The sequence below is a fragment of the Echeneis naucrates genome, chromosome 21 (assembly GCF_900963305.1).
Source record: "Echeneis naucrates chromosome 21, fEcheNa1.1, whole genome shotgun sequence".
NCBI classification, from domain to species: Eukaryota; Metazoa; Chordata; class Actinopteri; order Carangiformes; family Echeneidae; genus Echeneis; species Echeneis naucrates.
The window spans coordinates 6,721,069-6,742,513 of record NC_042531.1 but is presented as its reverse complement, the minus strand read 5'-3'; the positions used below and the strand labels follow the sequence as shown (position 1 = coordinate 6,742,513).

At 40.1% G+C, this 21,445-nt stretch overlaps 1 protein-coding gene across 1 annotated transcript in view; it reads left to right on the top strand.

Moving 5' to 3' along the window:
* Window positions 1–21,445, top strand: part of nalcn (sodium leak channel, non-selective) — a 53,710-nt gene that overhangs the window by 21,988 nt on the left and 10,277 nt on the right. Inside the window, exons 15-23 of the mRNA XM_029529873.1 lie at window positions 1,350–1,517; window positions 4,534–4,725; window positions 6,156–6,293; window positions 6,897–6,971; window positions 18,675–18,811; window positions 19,534–19,675; window positions 19,895–19,968; window positions 21,071–21,172; window positions 21,307–21,376. Of these exons, the coding sequence (XP_029385733.1) occupies window positions 1,350–1,517; window positions 4,534–4,725; window positions 6,156–6,293; window positions 6,897–6,971; window positions 18,675–18,811; window positions 19,534–19,675; window positions 19,895–19,968; window positions 21,071–21,172; window positions 21,307–21,376 (1,098 nt within the window). The remainder of the gene's footprint in view (window positions 1–1,349; window positions 1,518–4,533; window positions 4,726–6,155; window positions 6,294–6,896; window positions 6,972–18,674; window positions 18,812–19,533; window positions 19,676–19,894; window positions 19,969–21,070; window positions 21,173–21,306; window positions 21,377–21,445) is intronic.

Below are 21,445 nucleotides of genomic sequence, written 5' to 3'. Positions count from 1 at the left end.
CAAGTTTAACATGACAACACCATATTTTTAATTAGATCTTATTTTTATTCAATAAAATATCACGGTACAATGTTAGAATGTAATCCTGGTTTTTATGAATGATTTGGAGGTGTAAGGATATGTCAACCAGTTTAGAATTCCTACACCTGCATATGTCGTCCTATCTCAGTGGGCGCAGCTCATTTTCTTCATATTTATTGACTGATATATCCAAATATATTTCTATATTATTCTTCTTTTTTTAACATAAGCTTATACACACACACAAGACAGTGTGTTTGTTTGTCATCAGCATGCAGGTGGTAAAGCGAAGACTGTGCCCACCTTCCCCATGCCCTCATAGCTCTCTCTCACACACAGCTGAATGAAGAAGATAAGAAGAAAGGGAAAACCACACACAATTTTACCCTCTCTTACTGCCTCCAACCATATCATACAGTCATCGATCTGCTGATTTGTTCCAGTCTGTGTGAAGGCTGTGAGGGGAAAATGGGATATGGAGGCGGTGGGTTTAGAGTTAAATTGTGAAATGTACACTTTCTTGGTGAGGTACCGTTTTTATTCTCCTCTATAGGAGAGTGGAGTAATTTATTATTGCGCTTCCACATAGTTAGTAGACTACTATAGCAAGAGATTGATTTAAAACTGAATTGCCAAAATTCATGCAACAGAAAGAGAGAGATATAGACAATGCTCACTCCTTGCTATGGGTTCTAGCTTAAAAAAAAAAACAATCCTAGGAGATTAGCAGAAACTTTTAAATAACCTTTGTAGCAGCAGGTGTCATACCACTTTCCTGGTCAGTGTGAGCAAATTCTTCCTCATTCTGACAATGACCATTTCATGCACTGCACTGCTGCCACATAATTGGTATATAAATAATTTCATCAATAAGCAAGTGTTCCTAATAAACTGTTCATAGAATGTGTTTCACATCATTCGACATGGTAGCATCCGACCAACCCCAGATGGTAAATGATTGAGTAATTTAAATTCCAAACCTCTAACACAGCGTTTTCTGTTGACAAGACTGCATGGTACTTTTTTCACTGGCTTCCCTCTTAAAGTGAAATGTAAACAATACCACACTGCAAAAATATTCTATTACTGCTTTCAAAGTTCTGCTTTCAAATTTGTGCTGTGTTATGGAAGTACTCATCAGGCAGAGGGCTCCGTCAGAGTGTTGGCATGTATTATTGATTATCAGTGAATCATAGTTTCTCATTGAGTGGTATTTTATGAACTCATCATAGAGCATTGCTCATTGTACATCATGTGTAGTGAGAGAGATTTGTGTTGACAGGAAGAAAACCCCAGCTCTGATTTCTATTTGCTTCATTCTATCCCAGGTTGCTTTTACCTTCTTATTTGACCTGGAAGCTCTTTTGAAGATCTGGTGTCTGGGTTTTACTGGTTACATTAGCTCCTCACTGCACAAGTTTGAATCTCTGCTGGTGGTGGGCACCACACTACATATCTACCCTGACCTCTACCACTCCCAGTTCACCTACTTCCAGGTATGAATACACACTCTAATGTTGCAAATCCACAAATCCTTTGTTATTTTGAATATCAAGTCAGTCACAGTTTCTGTTCTTCAAGTCATCCACACTTGAAGAACAGAAACTGGGATTCATTTTGTGGCATTTCTTTCCTGTGATCATGCATTAATGAACACAAATCAGTCATATCACTCCCCTGGGTTGGCAATCTCTCTATTTAAAACATGTTCAATGCACCATCCCCACTAATGTGTCACAGAAATAGAAATTAAGGAATTACTTCATTTATTTAATACAAATAGTTTTTATCTGGTTTTTATTTTAATGGTATTAATCACGTCTCATCAGCCTGAGTTTGCAGTTTTCAATCCCAGTATGTGAAGTGCTTTCCTGGTAAAGTCCTGATCCTTCTCTAGGAAGAGCTAATATTATATTTCTCTGGCCTCACTAAAGATGTATCTGCCACTGATGGTCTACATTATTAAATTTCAGTTGTGTTTGTGATCCAACATCCTCCAAAGTGTGGACATTTTATTCGTTATTTCCCATACCTACTTTTCATGTCATTGTCACGTTTTCCATTTCTCAAGGCATAAATAGAAAACAACTTTGCATATTGTTACACCTGTGCGGCAATGGTGCTGTCTAGGTTTAATGCTGTCATTAAAGATATAAGTATCGTACGATGTCCAAAGTTTAACCCTGTGACCTTCCTGTAGGTAGTGCTGCGTAGCTGATGTGAGGCTTTGTGGACACTTGATAAGAAAGGGCTTCTTGCTGTGTCTGTAATGAGCCTTGACCAGACAAGCTGTCCTGATCCTGTCTGATTCTCAACAGTTGTCATCCTCACAGGAGCAAGACTTATATTCAAGCAAACACGTGTACTGTAGCAGATGTTAACTGCATTCCTGTATTCTAACAATATTCCACATCTTGTAATGACTCTTATTAAAAGTCTGAACATTACGGATTATACAACAGTTTTAATGGAGGATTCCCACCCCCTCACCCATCCTGTGATTTGTGATCGGTATTGGCAGATACTGATTCCAATGACTGATAATCAGTGGTCGCTCCCCAAAAAGCTGATTAGGACATCACTAGTTTAAATGTATTTGAACTGAAAGTATTTTCTGAAAATTGCATTCAGGACTCGGTTGTAGTCTACATTTAATAACTACTAACATAATCTTCTATTATTTGAGTTCACCTCCAATTTCATAATAATAGAAGAGCATTCATAAGGTATTGGCAAGAACAATGACAGTCACAAAAAAATGATTGTCCAAATAAATAATCCAAATAATTTCACATGGAGGAAACAACCTCATGTTTACATCTAATATTATTTTCAGTCAATTTATCAATTTTCATCAAAAGCAATCAGTTTTCTGCTTTAGCTAATGAGCTTTTTTTTTTTTTTTTCTGAGCCAATGGAAGCAAATGCTTCAGTCATGGTAAAATATTTCTAACTCACTCTCTCTGCTGCTGCCTTTCCAAGTAAGCCTCAGCTTAAACTGGGGACATTTTGTAACAAGTGATTAACCTGAAGGCTCTGGGCTGGCATCAGAACTGTCTTCTAGCCACAGAAGAAGCGACTAGGCTGAGCAATCATTGATTCCCTCTGCTTTTTATTTAGTTACACCCTTCCACAGCTAAAGGTTAACCTTAGCCAGTGTTTTTCAGGTTGTACAAAATGTCACAGGCTTTAGACCTCTACTTAGAGCGATGCAGCTTTGACACACATACACTTGGCAGAACGATTTTTAATCAGCCAGCGGAAGCCACCTCGACACTTCTGTCTCTGTGTCTTCAGAATTACAATGACACTAGTAGCAGCACAATTTAACAGTCCAGTCAATTTATTCATTCAGAGATCCAGCCAATTGTATAATTTTTGGGCATTTCTAGTAGGGATGCCTGATCCAATTCCTCTTATTGATATCCAGCCAATATGGGTTTAAAATTCTGGATTGGATATCTGTGACAGTGACAATGTGTTAAATTAATTCAATTTTATGTTAAGTATGTATTTGTCTTGCAAGAGGCTAGAGCCAGAAGTGCACATATGCAGCACAGCTAGAAAGCCTCGCTCTGTGTTTTGTGATTTATTGTTAATCAGTGTAGCAGACATTACGTTTTGATTCAGCCATGCAACAGCATCCTGTCATTTGTGTTATCTTATGTGTTATCCGGCCCTGAGTATGAAATGTGTTTAGGACCATTTCTGGAAAAAGTCAATGTTTTGTTGTACATCACATTAACGCAATTATAGTCAAGTTTTTTCCCTGCACGTCACATCTATTTCAGTTCCTGTTCTGGTCGTAGGCTGGGGATAAAAAAAAGGAGATAGGTTATTTATGGACTCATCTCCTTTGTGAATTTCCCCTCTCACAATTTGCTCTTAGTCTTGGAGCTTGCATCTGTTATAAAATAGATAGTGGTCATTATGGTCTGTCAGGAGTAGAAGATAGTGTCTTCCCATCCCATCTGTCATCATGCTGAGTGTTGTTACTGTATTTGTTTACTGTAGGTTTCTCTTAAGACCAGTATCCCACATTTGTTTGCTCTCCTTTTCTTTCCTTTCTTGCTATGTATCAATGGAATGAGCAGTAGCCAATCATTTGGCTTAAAGATGGATGCTAAAGAAAAACCTTTGGCCGGAGGCGTCACACTGCAAAGCCCAATCAATAGCCACTCTCTCGATCTCCAATCAAAGCCTGACCAAGATGCATTACCTTTTTGGGGTTGCTGTCGCCACAAGCAATTTAGGGACTAAGCCTGTTGACAGAGCACAGTATCACTGCTCCTTTACCAATGGGTCAAGATCAATGTTCTCCATTTTAAAATCAATATGTAATCAATGAGCTTCTATGTTTACTTTTAAACTCTGCCATTTATTTTAAATAGCTCCTGTAAACAGCATCACCTCTTGCTTCCTTCAATTTGAATTATCCTCCTGTTCCCAAAGCCAAAATTTGCACAATTTTACAGTGGTCGCACAACAGTGGTCTGTTTTCCTTCCTCACAGGTGCTACGTGTGGTACGTTTGATTAAGATTTCCCCAGCACTGGAAGACTTTGTGTATAAGATATTTGGTCCAGGTAAAAAACTAGGCAGCCTGGTGGTGTTCACTGCCAGCCTCCTCATCGTCATGTCGGCCATCAGCCTACAGATGTTCTGCTTTGTGGAGGAGCTGGACCGGTTCACCACATTCCCCAGGGTAAGACCAAGCTCACACTCACCTTGCCACCACTTTTTATCATTTTATTAATACAATTGAAATTTTAAATATATCTTGTAAGGGAAAATGAGCATGGCCTGTTCATCAGAAACTTTTGTTGGATTTGACTATAGCTTTGGCATTTTTTTACTTTTAGGTTTGGTTACACATTTTAAAATGATTTATTTAGGTAGATTAGTAGTAGTAGTCACTGGAGGAATTCCCCATATAAGTCATCATAAAGTAATTCGGCAGATACATCTATGTGAATAGGTGGGGGCAGTTAGTTGACTATGGTTGATGTAATTTTGATTGTATTGTATTATGCAGGGTTTTCTGTTAGTGACAACTGGTTTTCAGATATTAAGTTAAACCCATAATTTGTTTCAGTCTCTCAGTTTAGATTACACTCCTGCCTCTCCTGTCCAGTGTAGTTTGAAAGTGATGAAGCCAGCAGCTTGTGAAAATGATTAGGGAAAAATAATATTTTAATTATGAGATACAGGAGGTATACGAAATATACAAAATAAAAATGCAGAAATTCACATGAGCACCTCCAGAGGAACGGCTCACACAAGTGATGTAGGCCTCCAGATGTTCATGATGGGTTGCATGATGGGTCGACAGATGTGGAACCTCCTTTGATTTCTAAGTGCTCACAAGCATCTTTCGCTGTCATTAGGCGCATCATCCCCTCCTCGTTTTCCTTTTTCTCTCATCCACCATTTCATTGATCCCAGGCACAGTGGGACATGAAGGGTTGCTCATAAACAGATGCCACTTGTATGCTGCGTTACCCTTCTGTTTACTCTCCTGTGCGTGACACACATGCACATGCGTGCACGTAGACACTCACACATCATAGTTAATGATGTTTGGCGGCCTCCCCTATGGGCAGACCTGTTGCTGGGTTTATCTTTATCTGCAGTGACTAGGGCACGTTATCAAGTGGGAGGGGCTGGGAGCAAGGGAGGTAGGGGGCTGCTACCCGGAGGTGCGATTCTGAGGAGGAAGCGCAGGCGTGCCATTTGACTCCAGGGGCCACCATGTCGCATCTGCTGTTCCTTACACCTTCATCTGACCTCTGGCAAGAAGACGAGAGGGAAGCAGAGACATTAACAGAGTATAGAAACGGAGGATGCCTGTTGGCATTCCTCTCTTTTTTTTTTTTTTTTTTCCTGTTTAATGTTTAAAAATTTCAGAATCGCAAGCCAGAATTAGATGGTTATGAGGGGGGGGGTCATGTACATCAGCCCTGTGATATTTTCTCTCATCTAAGAAAGAATTTTTCACATATCAAATCTGTCTGTTTTGCTGAATATTTTCTCCTCTCTCTGCCTTTCCTTTTTCCCCTGCTTCCATCTGTGTACTCCTCTGGCCTCTGTACACTTTTGTCTCTCTCACTTTCTCTTGTGCTTTCCTCCCTGCAGGCATTCATGTCCATGTTCCAGATCTTAACCCAGGAGGGCTGGGTAGATGTCATGGACCAGACCCTTGTAGCTGTAGGTCATATGTGGGCTCCAGTGGTAGCTATTTACTTCATCCTCTACCATCTGTTTGCCACCCTGGTGAGGAACTCAGTGTGCTGCTTCACATTTAGAAGTCAAATAAGTTTACAAGACTTGGTTATCATTATTTTTAGTACATACCATATTTGCTGAAATTCAAATTCAAACATATTATTGTTTTGTCAGATTAAAAGCTTTCTGGAGAAAATAAGTTGCAAAAACATATATAAATATTTTTTTTTTTTTTTTTATGCAATTCAATTAGTACCCCAGAGCCCTTTCAGCATTCTTTCAAGTGGTACATCTAATCACAGACAGTCAGTCTTGCAGGTATAAGAAGTGCTGACATTTCAGTGTTTAGCCTTCTTATATGGGGAGCCATCAGACAACACAGGCAGTCTCTGGATTATTCACACCTCAAATCAGACAGACAGGATTTCTTGTAGGGCACAACAAGCAGCAAATGCAATTACTGACTGATGAATTACTGAGACTTTGTACTCTTTGTCAAACTCTGTTGCTTTTTTAAAATGTATTATTATATATAATATATATATAAATATATAAAATGTATAATATATATAATCATTACATTAACAGTTTTAACGTGTGCTCACACACATCTTGTATTCTTATGAGATTCCTTTGTATGTTGCATCCCAGATCCTCCTCAGCCTTTTTGTAGCTGTTATTCTGGACAATCTGGAGCTGGATGAAGACCTGAAGAAGCTCAAACAGGTAAAACAAAAAATCTTCTGAACAACATGTGCTGAGACTAAACAAATTCAGATTTATAACGTCAATCATTATCTGGAAGTAGTAACACTTCATTTATTTGCACATTAAGCAAAGTATCCACAAATTCATAAGTGCCTCAGCACAGTCAGGTGTGCGAACAAGTGCTGACAAATCAGCAAATGTGTCGATGATCATGTGGCTTACTTACAACTTTAAAACAAGTTGTTGCTGCTATAGAGTGAAAGAAAGAACTTTTCTTGAGAAAGAAATTATTGTCGTTTCCTTTATTCTTTTACTATACAAACATACAGAATATGATTTAAAAAATGTACACTACCAGTCAAAAGTTTGGACTTATTTTACATGCATATAGATTTCTCTCCCCATGATCTGAAGTGATGACTGATTTCCATCCTTCCGACAATTTCTTCCTGTTTGCTGCATTATGCTGTAGCAGAGGTTCATTTTCTGGCCACATGTGGGCAGGGCACTGGCTATTTTCTCACCTTATTGTGACTTTTATCTGGAGGGTTGAGTAAGTGGGCAATTAAAAAAAAAAAAAAAAAAAAAAAAAACCCAAACCCTGTTGTGTGGAAAAAGCTGGTACTTAAAGCACAAACACACTACAGTCACGGCTCAGCAGGTGATAAGCAGTTTCTATCATCAAATGCATATCAAGTGTAGCTGCCAACAGATTTTTGCTGGGAAACTGCTTTTTGAACAGTCACTGTGAGGGAATTAAAACCATACAATGCTTTTTCATGAATTAATGAATCGCACACACATACTTTACATTGTGTGGACTCATAGCTGGATGACAAGCTTCAGCTTGTCCAGGAGAGGTTATTTCCCACTCACAGCTGGGTGATTAAGCGCACTGAGTGTAAAATTGCCTATTTTACAGGTGCTTCAATCACGGATACAGAGACTGACCATAAATAGGCTGTCTATGCTGATCATCCCCCCTGCATGAGATAGCTTCTCTAAACATGGCACAAGCTCAGTGACATGTCCAACCTTTCCATAAGAAATACACACGTGGGCTGGGAGAGATGTGAAACCAATTACCGTATATGTGATGAATCATCTCTGCCTGCTGTTTGATGAATGACTTCATTGAGCTGGTAATGTTTGTTATCTGTCATTAATGTGACTTGTGTCCATGGCAAGCTCTTTAAAAAAAAAAAAAAAGAGGGGAGAAAATGACCACACAGAGAAAATAGTTCTATTGCACCTGGTGTGTTTCTTTTCAGCTCAAAAACTTGTTTTGTTTCTGTGAGTGCTGTGGGAAGTTAGTTAATATCAATCAATATTTATTGTTAGACAGTTTGACACACAAAAGCCACATGTGTAGTCTTCCTCCCTTGGGCATTTTTAATCGTTTCTTCTTCACAGCTGGCCGAGCACACTGTGTTCAAATTACTCAGAAATAATGGAACAACAAATTGAAGCAGAATAAACTATTCAGTGAGTTAATGCAAATTGTTGAATTTTGTCTTGGAAGTGAAATAAGGGGATGGGGTGTGTGTGTGTGTGTGTGTGTTTGGATGCTGCACACTAGTTGGCAATAAAGAGAAAATAGTTACATCACTGGGGATGTAATTATATGCATTTATTAGTCAATGTGCCAAAGTGAGCTAATCAGAGTTGAATATACTGCCAAGCTCAACACTAAATTTATACTGTGCTGCTATAGTGTTGTTTGTGACCGTGTATATCTTGCGTGAACATCCCATCACCACATCTTGCTCTGGGTGTGTCAAAAATCATTTTATGAAACGAGACAGACATGTCAGCTCCTCATTGTATTTCACTTCCACCCATGAAAGACTTGAGGCGCACAGGATGTGTTTTGGGTTGCAGGTGCACCAGCGGTGTCTTTATGTGTGTCTTCGGCGTGTACATGTCACGTTGAAATGAAAATTCATGTGCGCAGTCAAGCTTTGAACGACAAGGACCACCTGCGCTAGAAAATTATGCAAAACGATGTGATCCATTCTTCAAATTGTTTTCTAAATCCAGTATGTTGGTAGGTGAATACCAATGCCATGTTATACATCATGTCTGTTATATTTATAGATGGTAATGCCCAACTTTAACATTAAAATAAACAAATAATGAATAATTAATTTAAGGTGATGTAGTTTTTGGTATATTTATCTCCATATAATGTAGTTTACAGTTCTCCTGATTGGGAGTTAACTATTTTATATATAAATGTGTATCCCAATGCACAATAACAATGTTGTTTAGTCAAGCCAACATTTTTGAGAATTCATTTTACATTCAAGCAAAATACCTCAAAATTCAGTCCTGTCATCATGCGTCATGCATTAGGAGCCACACGGGTTGTTTAGGTGCTGGCATGTGCAGAATCACATTATGACTTAAAACTACAAGGCTTTTACCTTCACTTTCAACTTAACTAAATGACAATATTTCTCAAGCATCCACCCATTTGCTCTAATCTGCACTGTTATTGCCTATATCTGTGCTCAGTGGAGCATTAATGAAGCAGATCAGTGTGGATGGCGAGTTACCAGGCAACACAATTTGGCCGTCATCCTGTCGTCAGCAGCAAAGGTTCACATTTCCACCTGTCATTCCATGAGTACTAGATACTTCTCCTTAACTGTTGCCATTTCTGCGTTTGCATGTTTGTTTTTTTGTTGTTTTTTTTTTTGTGAGGAAGCACAACTATATTGTTGCTGGTTTGTTGATGGCATCAATAACGCATGTAGCTGAAAAGATCTATCATCATTTACATACTGACTGCAGCCAGCCTTTCAAGGGAATGTGTTGGCAGCCGTCATCCTCGACAGAACATTTTTCTTGATTTGGGTTTTTCTGCATTTCTAGCTTGGGACCCCCGAAGAGGCGCAGAGCCTTGTGCATAGTCACACTTTGATCTAGCAAATCATTGTTCATTTGCTGTGCAGTAATATCTAGTTGCTTTAATGCTGTGTGATGTGAGCTGTTGGCAAGTGAAACTGGATCTTTGCTTTGTAATCACAGGCTGAGAACAGAAATTTAAGTTTCAGAAATTTCAGCACATACACACACAAGCACACAGTGAATATTAATTATTAGTAAAATGAGATTAAGCAGGGCTGCAGCTAATGAATGACTAGTTTATTCCATCATACTGATGAGCAAGGAGAACAAAAGTATCAAGATTTTCTTTCTATTAGGATTTACACACACACACACATAAAAATATGTGCGCATGCATCAGTGTGTGCTCCGCTCATCAGTGTTGATTGGGATAATGCATTTATCGCGTGAAATTAGGTTTGGTAGTAATTTTTAATGAAATGAAGCCTGGCACTGAAGAATGAGACCAAGGAGAAGAGAGGTGGAGGAAGGAGGCATTAGCCCTGCCCCTCCTACTCGCACACACACCATGGTTTTCTGCTAATAGCAGTCAAACTGGTTATATTTTCAGTATACTGAAGCATTAAGATCATTATTCATGCACATTCAAAGGTCCGAAACACAGAAATCGCAAAATTGATATTTTGACTTGGAAATGGACACAAAGTAATGTTCACCTGATCAACATTGTTTCGAGTCTAACACACCACAGAACACCAAGTCAAAATGTTTTGTGAAATTAACAGTTTAACACACATTAAGTGAAATACTGATGACATGGGACGCAACAACTATATAGCAGCCATTAATTGCACAAGCACTGTGTATGGTGTTGCTGACCTGACAATCCTCAAGTCCTTAAGTGATCCCCTGCAAAGTAGACCGCCTGGAGGCACTTGTCTTTGCAGGTGACATAATATCATTAGGATATCATGATATCAAGATTACAGTAGGTATAATACACAACTGCAAGGCCTGGTGTGTGTTTTCAATGAATTCAGTAAGCAGGTAAACCATACAGCTCAAGGACTAAAGGCAGCAAACACATGACACTTGAGAACAAAGACGTAAGATTGTTTGGCCTTGCTCTCTGCTGAGTGTCATTCAAGTGGTCATTGCATTACATCACTTTTGCATTTCAAATTGCAACATTTCTCTCACTGAGTTTCACCAATTTATATTTGCTTTAAGTAACAAGTATTTCTAGGCATAATTTACATTACTTAATACATTATATTACTTTGGAGGTTACAAAATGAGATATCACCACAGTAATGGCATCTTGTTTTCTTCCCTAAAACTGGAATGAGAAGGTATGTCACAGTAAAAGCAGAATCCAGTATTTCATCATTTGGTTGAATTTCAGGATTATATCTACAGAAAATGTTTTTGGGCTTCATTGCTGCGTGCATGGATGGCTAACAAAATGAGACAGCAACTTTTGAAAACAACATTGGCGGGATGATGTATTTATTCTGACATTTGTGTGGCATTTTTTGCTTGTTTCTTCATATCCTTTCTTTCCCAAGGATAAAACGGGAAATGAGTTTCACTCTTTTTCTCATTAACCTGCCATACAACATCAGCTTGAAATAATCATGAATGCGCAGACATACATCTGAAAAAGTTCTACCCAGAGACACCTTTTTCTCCATCAGAGAACAACACAGTGCCAATAGATGCACGGGATTTGAAAAACAAGTTTGTCTATTGGATGCTGTTGCTGCCTTTTATTGCTCTGCCTTCATCCATGGTGTCACAGGTCAGTGGGCTTTGTGATGGGAGAGTCTGATGACCCATCTCCATCTAACAAATCACTCCTTCCCACAGAGCACTGTCTGCAGCACCAGAGGGAGGTGCAGGGGAAGGAAGCAATGTTTATCCTATGCCACTAGATATCAGCTAAATAGAAAAAGGTGTTTACCCCTAAGGGCAAGGATGGGGATGATAATGTGTTTGTGTGTGTGTCTTCATGTGTATGTATATGAATTGTCAGTGGTGATAAATCGGTTGTGTGTGTGTGTATGCTTGAAAGTAGAAATGTCTGGCAATCAGGCAAGTCCTTAGGCCAGGTAGATGAGTCATGAGGAACACATTTGGGAAATTGTTAAATAGGAACAAGGGAAAAAGAGAGGAAGAGAGCAAGAAAAGCTAAAAGTTACCTCTCCTTCATCTATAGTCGTTTGCATAATGCATGCAGACAGACATTTGAACCACATGGAGCTCTGCGCTCCCTCATTTGGTCTTTGACATCTTCTCTTTCTTTCTTTCAAAGTGTGCCGTATTCCTGTAAACAGAGGGGAGAGGGTGCAGCTATGAGTGTTCAGTCTAGAGGGAACGTACAATGCTGCGTATGCACAGTAGTATTTTTTTTCTGTTCAACATTTCAACGCTGCTGTTTCTTTGCACTACATCAAGTCATGTTTTGGTTTTTATGTCAACTGGGAAATAGAAACAAGCATTTACTTTACCTACTGAAGTAAGCCCCACACAGACAGGTAGCCTTCAGTCACATACTGTAAACAGGCAATGGCGTTGTGAGGGGTCTTTTGATAAGAATTGAACAAAATAGAACAGGACAGAATAGACTGGGAAATTAAACAGGTTTTCAGCCTGGTGTTAAGTTGGTTTAAACAGCAAATCTACATGATTTTGACAAATTAATCTGAACTAAAAGGACCAGTTCAGTATCACCATCGTCTTTTCTAAACTAGATGAAAAGGTGAGATAGCCTCATAGATATGCATCTATAGATTATTTGTGTATTTTATTTTATTTGGTTTAAATTACACTCTCAATAGCCTGGAGCTCAGCGTTTCCACTCATTTAATCCACAATACCGGTCTCGCTTTGAGTCACTGCAGACTAATGTTAGTTAGGGGGACGGGGACATGAAGTCTTCTTAAGGGGACACAATTAAGTCAGTGGGATGTTCTAAATGTGGTTTTTCATATTTTTAGATCATTTTCTGGCCCTCCATCTTACCATTGAACCATAATGTCTAAAGCCTTCTATTAAAATCCAAATAATTTGGCCCTTAAAGTGATTGCTGAACTAGACAACTAGACAATGTGTGTGTGTGTGTGTGTGTGTGTGTGTGTGTGGGTTTTTTGGTTTTTTGTTTTTTTTTATATATATAAATTGTGTCTTTTTGTACGGTAGAGGTCTATGGACGTGCCCGTTGCAGTATGATTGATGATGATAAACTACTCTCTCAGATTTCCCATGTGCCAACAGTTTAACAGACACAGTTGTGAGGGAGAGTCGACCACCATATGAACATCTTTGAAGAAACACTGTTGGGAGCTCCACAGGCTAAAGGCAGAGGATGCAATGTGGCACAGAGGTAATCAGATTGCTGCCCCCAGTGTGTCAGGCTTGTCAAAGCTGGCATGGTGAGACGAGTGGCTGTGACGGCGTGTGGTCGTCAGTTGAGTTGTGTCGATCTTCCTGTTCCACATTTGTCAACGGAGCAGAATAAGATTGGGCGTATACTGTGAGAGATAAAACAGAGCGGGGAGGTACTTGAGGGAGATGGATTGGGTGATAGAGGTGGAAAAAGAGATTAACACAAGAGAGGGGGAAGGATGTTTACTTTGGGTAGAAATGAGGTTTAAGACGAGTGGTTACTGTTTTCATGTCTGCAATAGGAACATACAGTGTGTCACCATGGCAACAGAGACATGATAAGGGCTCTTTTCTCCAAATAATACCTGACATTCTTCCTCAATATTGATACGAGCATGTGTGCACATATTGATGCGTTTGTACATGCGCCTTCTGCCACTGTATAAGGAGAATTTAGCTTGATCAAATGCTTTATAGAGTGATTTAATCGTGGCTTGCCAACAAGTATTTCATTATTTATGAATTAAACTAAAAGCCTGTCCTCCATTTATGTGATTTAATGGACCAAGGACTTTTGGGGATTTAGTGAAAGAGAAAAAAGAGACGCAAGACTGAGGGAGCAGAGGAGGAATGAGCATACCCCTCAGAGAGTCCCAATACAATGTGTTCTTATCTTTTGAATGTCACCTTCAGTTTTCTGTTGGAAGACACTCCCGGCACTGTTCCCCTGTTGCCATGTTCTAAAACTAGTATGAATATACACACACACAAACATTAAAATTACATAGGTACATGAGGCACAGGTGCAGAAATGCAGAAATAATATCACCTCCATTTATAATTATTCGGAAGAAATATTTTTTTTTGCATTTTCTATAGTTATAGCAAATTTCATTTTCTCAATAAAAACCAAATTCACTGCAGAAAGCAGATGTTCCAAGACCAGAGAACATGCAGTCATTTAAAAGCATTTGGATATAATTTTGTTCTCATATTTTGTGTTCAAGTGAATTTTTCTTCTGTTTTAAACATTAAACTGTCTTGTTATTTAATCCAGACATGTGAATTACAGGTAATAAATATTTGGTAAAGACAGGAGAGGTAGGAGAATGGCAAGAAATGAGTCTTAACCAGCAGGTTACCAGGCTTGAGCCCAAAGGCACACGGCTCGACTCTATGTAGGTTTAGTTATTGAGATAATGGTATTAAGAATACTTGAAGTTGTTTAGGGTGTTGGAGGAGGCTATTAGAGGTTTATGGGCTGTGTGGCTTTACAGCAGCTCCACACCATGGCTCATTACCCAGCTAATGAGAAGAGAAGGGTGACCCTGCTAACTTACTCTCAGTTCTTTCCACCGCTGGGTATTACAGCTGGACTGGCCCGAGGCCAAGGCAACCCAGCCAAGACTTAACAGGATGTAAATAGGTTAGTATGTATGACGGGGACCACACGTGTTGTGAGATTTCGGCGTACAGTCTTTTTAGATTTTTATCTCTGCATGGATAATGGATTTGATACAGCACATGCACACTCCCTGTTTTCTTCTGCTGATGACTAATGGCCATACAAGTTGTGTTGTATTAATACTATTCCATGATACACACACACACACACACACAGCTGTTGTCTGGCGTTGCTGGTGAATGGCAGGCTCTGATGCTTGAATGGTAAAATGTAGATGACTGTACTTACATCCTCGCTGGCACTCAGTAAGTGTGTGGGCAGCAGGTTTTTGTGGGCGGCTGTTCATCAGTTCCTCATTGTGCTGTTGGCTACTCTCACAGATATTCATACTCTGTTTGCTCTCTGAGGCACTTTCACAGGACTGATCAGCAACATTGCTTAGTGTGAGAAATCCTTTTTCTTTTATATGCATTTTACAGTTAATCATAAATGCTAATGTTATCTGAGTTTTTCTGCTAAACTTCTCAAGTGACCAATGCTTGAGAGGGGTGAAAAATTTGGCCTGTTATCTCTTGCATTGCCACACCAGTGATCTTCAAGTTGTTAGCTCATAGTTGGAGGATTAATTGTGCAAGAGCTTTAAGCATGGTGCTTGAAATAAAGCTGTCTTGACAGCTTGAGTGTCCTGCATGTAATCATATTATATGGAAGCATTACACTGAAGTATTAACACTGATCATCATTTTGACTTTTATTACATTGCCACCTGCAAGAGAAGAGTGTATCAACTTGCGTTAACTACTTTTACTCCTAGTCATTTTTCATCCCAAGTTTATCAGAGCCTTCATCCTGTTGTCTCAACTATTAGTGCTGAATTTCATCCACTGCTAATGGTTAACATTAGTTTTTCTTCCCCTCAGCCTTGGTCAGGAAAGCTGTGGAAATCCTAACTGGAAAGCTCTCCAGCGCAGTCGAGCCTGAAATTGGCTTGAATGGAGGGGGAAGCAGTGGCCAGCCACCTGAATTGGTCTCAAGGCAAAATGCATTAGTCTTGGCTGCACTGTTACACCACTATACACTAAATCTCCTATGTGGCGAGCAAAGCAGTAGTTTAGATTCATCAACCACTGAGTGTGACACAAAAGGAAACACAGACATTCTTCCTACACACAAGTGCAGACATAGAGGAGGATTGCACATTCAGTGCTACACATGTTCACACTTGGAAGTAATGCTTTCCCTCGTAGAAGCTGAAATATCCACTTTTGGCCTCTTTTGGGCAGCTTATGAGAGCTGCACTGGCATATTATTTATCACCCGATAAAGTCCATATGGCAAACTTTTTACTACACACTCTTATATATCTTGGAGATCAGGAGCAGCAGTGGCATCCCAGTGCAAATTGAATCCAGATACAACGTTCATCATATATTCTGCTTTAAGCTACCCTTGTCTTCAAGGTCGTGAGGGAAAGACTGGCCTCTTCAGCTTTTAGTCAACTATTCCACAACTTTGTCTGTCATGGCTGGGTAGGTAGGGGACAATCAGTTTCTCAAGTGTTTTCTCTGAAGACAGACAGCTGACGAAAGTAGTGAGAGTCAACTGAGGCAAACCAAAAACCAGGAGCTAAATGAAACTAAAATGCTCCATAAAAAGCTGAGAGGAGTCATGATACATTTGCATGTGGTCCATTGCTCACAGAAAGTGTTGATTATAGCTGTGTCTGCTAGACTGACTGTATTTAATTCTTGTGTGTGCACTTTGATGCAGAGAAAATGAATTGCTCTTCCCAGATTTCCCAGTTCCAGAGCTTGTGTTCTTGTGTTCTTCATTGATCCTTCGTATTGACGAGTCTGAAGGCACAGTGTGTTGGGACGTACAGTTACTAGTGATTCATGGCAAACTGTTAGTGTAAGGACTCACCAGGTGAACCTTATATCAGCTTCATATTGTTTCAGTAATTAAGGAAACTTATTTGTTTTGGCTGTACAGCAAATACTCCTGACATAAACCTCCTGGACATTCATTTCCATGAAGGGTGATAGTGCTTACCAGAACAAAAGCTTCTAAATGATCCATGCTACACTGAACTCTGATTTGTTTTCTCAGGGTGAAGTGAAATTAAATTCAGTGCATCTTTCGCTCATTTCACATCAGGTGGGTCCGCAGACGCAGCAGATACTGTAAATAAATAAACAGATAAATTGACTTGCATTAATAAGCGCACCACACTCACACTACACTAGTCTATTTATTAGGAAAGCATTTAATACCGACTCTTCCTGTTCCTATTCCTGCAATGTTTTGTTTTGTTTTTTTTTTTTCTTTTCATTCTTTCGAGGACATAGATATATAACAGGAAGGATAAATGTGAGGTCAATGAGGGAAGGAGCCAATGAGGAGAAACTGAGGCTGAAAATAAGATTTTGATACTGGGCCAGTTTTGAACAATGAGATGTGAATAGATCCTACTAGTATGGAGGAAAGAACAAATGCGCTGAGAGATGGAGAATGAGCATGCAAATGACAGTGGAGGGCAGAGAAAGTTTTGCTGTAAGAGGATACTGCTGCAGATAAGGGTGGACGGCCTTGGCTGAACTGTACATCTCGCTTAGTTGGCCCAATTGATTAGCGCCTTTGGGAACAGTAGGGTCTATATTAATTCTGCACTGTATGTTTTTCTGCGTGTATGTGTGGGTGTGTGCGAGCATGCTTGTTTGTGTGTTGTTGCTTGAGCATCCAAATGTGCACTTACTATTTGAGATGACTGCAGCACTTTCTACAGCTTCACGCAGAAATCTGCAGCACAACAAAGAAGCTCACAATTTTGCCCTACATATTTTCTTTATCTGTTCTGTGTGGCTGCAGATGTGTACACATCAATACGTGAAAGCCCACCTCTAATTATTCCTTCCATTGTTTTTGTCTGTATTTTCTCCATACATTTCTTTGCCTCCTTTACTTATTTTATTCTGTGTGTTTGTGTCATTCTGTCCAATCCTTCTATCCTGGGAGTTAGAATATAGACAGAAAGCCTAGGCAAGCAAAGACTGGTGCATAATTCCATCTTCACAGTATGCCACTCACCATTCACCCACACAGGGCAAAAAAGAAACTCCCACATTTAAGTCTGCTAGAGAAAGACAGATTTTCATTCCCTCAATTGTCGGGTTTCTCTTTCCCGCGGCTGTTATCCCTCAAAAACCCGAGAGGCTGTTCCAGTCATTTGGTCTCTCTCAGTCAGACAAGCACAGACAAAAATACCAATATATACACAGAATGGAGCAACGTTTTCACTGGTAGACAGACGGCCAAACGGCATGACTGACGGAAACGTTCACCAAGCCCAGTCAATATGATTCACAGCGCTTGTCTGCTCTGAATGATAAGCTGCCGTTCACCGTTGCACCAAATGCAGTTGACTTCTAGGCCTAATCTGCAATGCATCAGAGGTTATCTCCAGGCACCCAGACGGAGAATACCTGCAAGGGAATTTCAGTCATCCTCTGCCATGTGTAATTAAATGGGAATAATTGCTTTTTTTTTCTCCTTTGTCATCTTTTTATTTCTCCAGCCTGTGCCACAGTGCTCCGGCCTGCACGCACACATTATCCATACTGTCGCTACCTTTTCTTTTCTTCATTAACCACTCCAAAGTAATCTTTCTTTTTCCTTTTGTTTTGCTTTCTGCATTGTTTTCTAAAAGTAAGTGGGATGTGATCATGTATGTGGTTGTGTGTGCTGTGAGTGTTGTAGGCAAGTGTGCTGCTGCCATCATCAGGCAGAAACATAAAGCTGCACTTTTAAAGCATCGGTGAAACCTTTCCATTTCCTGCTTTGACTGGAAAACCCAGGCCTGGTCTCATACTTTTCCTAAAAGAACAATACCATGGGTAACTTCATGCAGTCCTGAAAATCCCAAACTTCCCCTCAACTGTGTTAAATGTGTCCCTTTCCCCCTTCGTAATTCCTCTTCTTTATTCTCATCACATAATTGACTACTCCTTCACTCCATCTTGTCTTGCTCTGCTGTTCTGTGCATTAACTGGCTTTCACGCTCCCTCCCCTGCCACTAGCTCAAGCAAAGTGAAGCCAATGCTGACACCAAAGAGAAGCTCCCTCTACGACTCAGGATCTTTGAAAAGTTCCCCAACAGACCTCAGATGGTGAAGATCTCCAAGCTCCCATCTGACTTCACTGTGCCCAGGATCAGGTATGCTGTGGCAGGCAGATTTATTTGTCATAATGATGTGATAATGATAACCATGTCTGTTATGCTAATGAAAATCACATTTAGACAAAGCAAACAGTGATGTATCCTTTCAACACGTAGCACAAGTAACATTTATTTGACTTATAGAGAGGAAGCATAAAGCGTGTAACAAAATAAAACATGCCTTAACCAGACGTATAGAAGCTCAAACCCATCAACACTGCAAGCAATCCTTCATTGAGTAGTGATTTCCAGCCTTATTGTCCAAACAACATAGCAACAAGCAAATGTTTTCTATGCTATTGGCAAGACTTAAGTGAAGTAAAAGTGACAAATTTTCAGACATGCTCCCAGTAGGAGTTTTCTTCAAGAAGGCCTTTTGTATCTTGTGCAGTGTTTAACACTTTTTAGCGGGAGTGCTGAACTCTGTCCAACACAGTGGACCTCATAATCAATTTTATCATTTAGTTGCTGATTACTGCACAGCTGGGTCCTTTGCTTTCCCACAAATCCCCTTCTGCAGCCCATCTGCCGGGCTGCCACTGCAGCAACTACCTCGTGTGACACATCTTGCAGACAAATCTGCATCAAGATGGTTTGACGATATACCGCGCCTACTGTGGTTGTTTCTGCATCTTTAAGAGTATGGATTTCTTCGGTTGGAAACCATGCATTAAAATTGATCACATTTGTTTGTATGTGTTGTTTTTTGTGTGCTCTAGGGAGAGTTTTATGAAGCAGTTCATTGATCGGCAGCAACAGGACACCAGTTGTTTGTTCCGGCGTCTTCCCTCTGCTTCATCCTCCTCCTGTGACCACTCCAAACGCTCAGCCATTGAAGACAACAAGTATATCGACCAAAAGGTACTTACGCGCTTGACACACACAGAAAGCGGATATAACGGTGATAACTCCATGTCCATGATAAATTCCAAAATATCCACAGGATAAACCATAGCAATAAGAAACACACAAGCTGCAGAAAATTGTACTTTGTAGATTATTGTTGTGTGTAATCTATTTTTGAATGATGCACTAAATTTAAGAAACCCGTTAATGTACCTTTTCTATGTGCTCTCTCAGCTCCGCAGGTCAATATTTAGTATCCGAGCTCGTAACCTCTTGGAAAAAGAAACTACTATCAATAAAATTCTGCGGTAAGACACATCATCACCTTATTGTGATCTACAGGTCAAATGGTGTTCAGCTTACAATGAGCTTTTTCTTGTAATAAAAATATTGTTGTTTTTAGCATCTTCTGCACAATAAAATGTAGTTATTGAGGAAGTGCTGAAGCAGGTTTATGTAACTGAGATTTCTGGGAGCCAATTTTTTGCCCTGTTCATGTCCTGACCTGCAGCTTTATTCTTCTCTCCCCTTGTGCCCATTGACTTTCTGTGTTTTTGTTATTAAGTCAAGGCATTGCAGGTTTTCGGGTTGGCATTTTCCTTGGAGACCCCAGCTAAAGGCATTTAGTATGCATCATCCACAGTCATGAAATAAATCCTGGTCTTTGTGTGGGCGAAACCAATAATGTGTGTGCATATTAGATATATCGCTGCTGTAGCAGCACTCAGGCATTGTAAATGCGTCTGTCTTTCTCAAATGCACTTCTCGCAGAGGCATACACAGACTCACTTCAGACTCATTTACTGGTGATGAAGTAAATGGTTAATTTGCTGTTCAGCATGGCAGAGCTGGCACTAAGTGTAGATTAGCTCGCCTGCACCGTGTCCAATCTGGCTCCACAACCTACCCACCCACCCATGGCCTCACCCACCTTATTCTGTCATTCTGAAGGATAGACGGAGTATTAGTAGTCATAACACGTTCTGTCTGGCCTGCCATCTTCCTCTCAGACACACAATTAGGTTTGCAGTCCCACCAACGTGGGCAAACATACACAACGTCCAGCATAAGCAGGCACTCGTTCATAGGTACTGGCAGTGAACAAGTTATCACTCTGTCTTTATAAAGCATTAATGTACACAAACTGATGGTGCACACTGTGTCGCAAGCTTTGTTTTGCTACATAACACACGCACACACACTCCCTTACTAATGGAATGAATGGAAAGTGGCTGCCTGCACCGCCACTCACACAACTCCAGATTGAAGTAGGCAGAAGCTTGTTAGACGGGAATATGGAGCAGATCCAGCTGTGCTTTAATTGCCTGCCAGTGTCCTTATATTGATCTTTTAAATCGTGATTATTGATCACTAGGAGAAAAAAGATAATGTCATGTTTGTGTTTTGCAGGGCTTGTACCAGGCAGCGTATGCTAAGTGGATCATTTGAGGGCCAGCCTGCCAAAGAACGCTCCATCCTTAGTGTCCAGCATCACATACGGCAAGAGCGCAGGTCTGTCAGCACACTCACTCATACACACACACACACACACACACACACACGTACTGAAATGCAAAAAAGGGAAATCTCACTATTTAATACCACTACACATTTTCTCTAATAGTCTGATCTGTCCTAATCTGCAGATCACTGAGACATGGCTCCACAAGTCAGAGGATCAGCCGAGGGAAGTCGCTGGAGACGCTTACCCAGGATGTGAGCATGCATACACGCACACAAATATAGATTATTGAAAAGTGTACTTGTATGTTCCCAGAGAAGCTA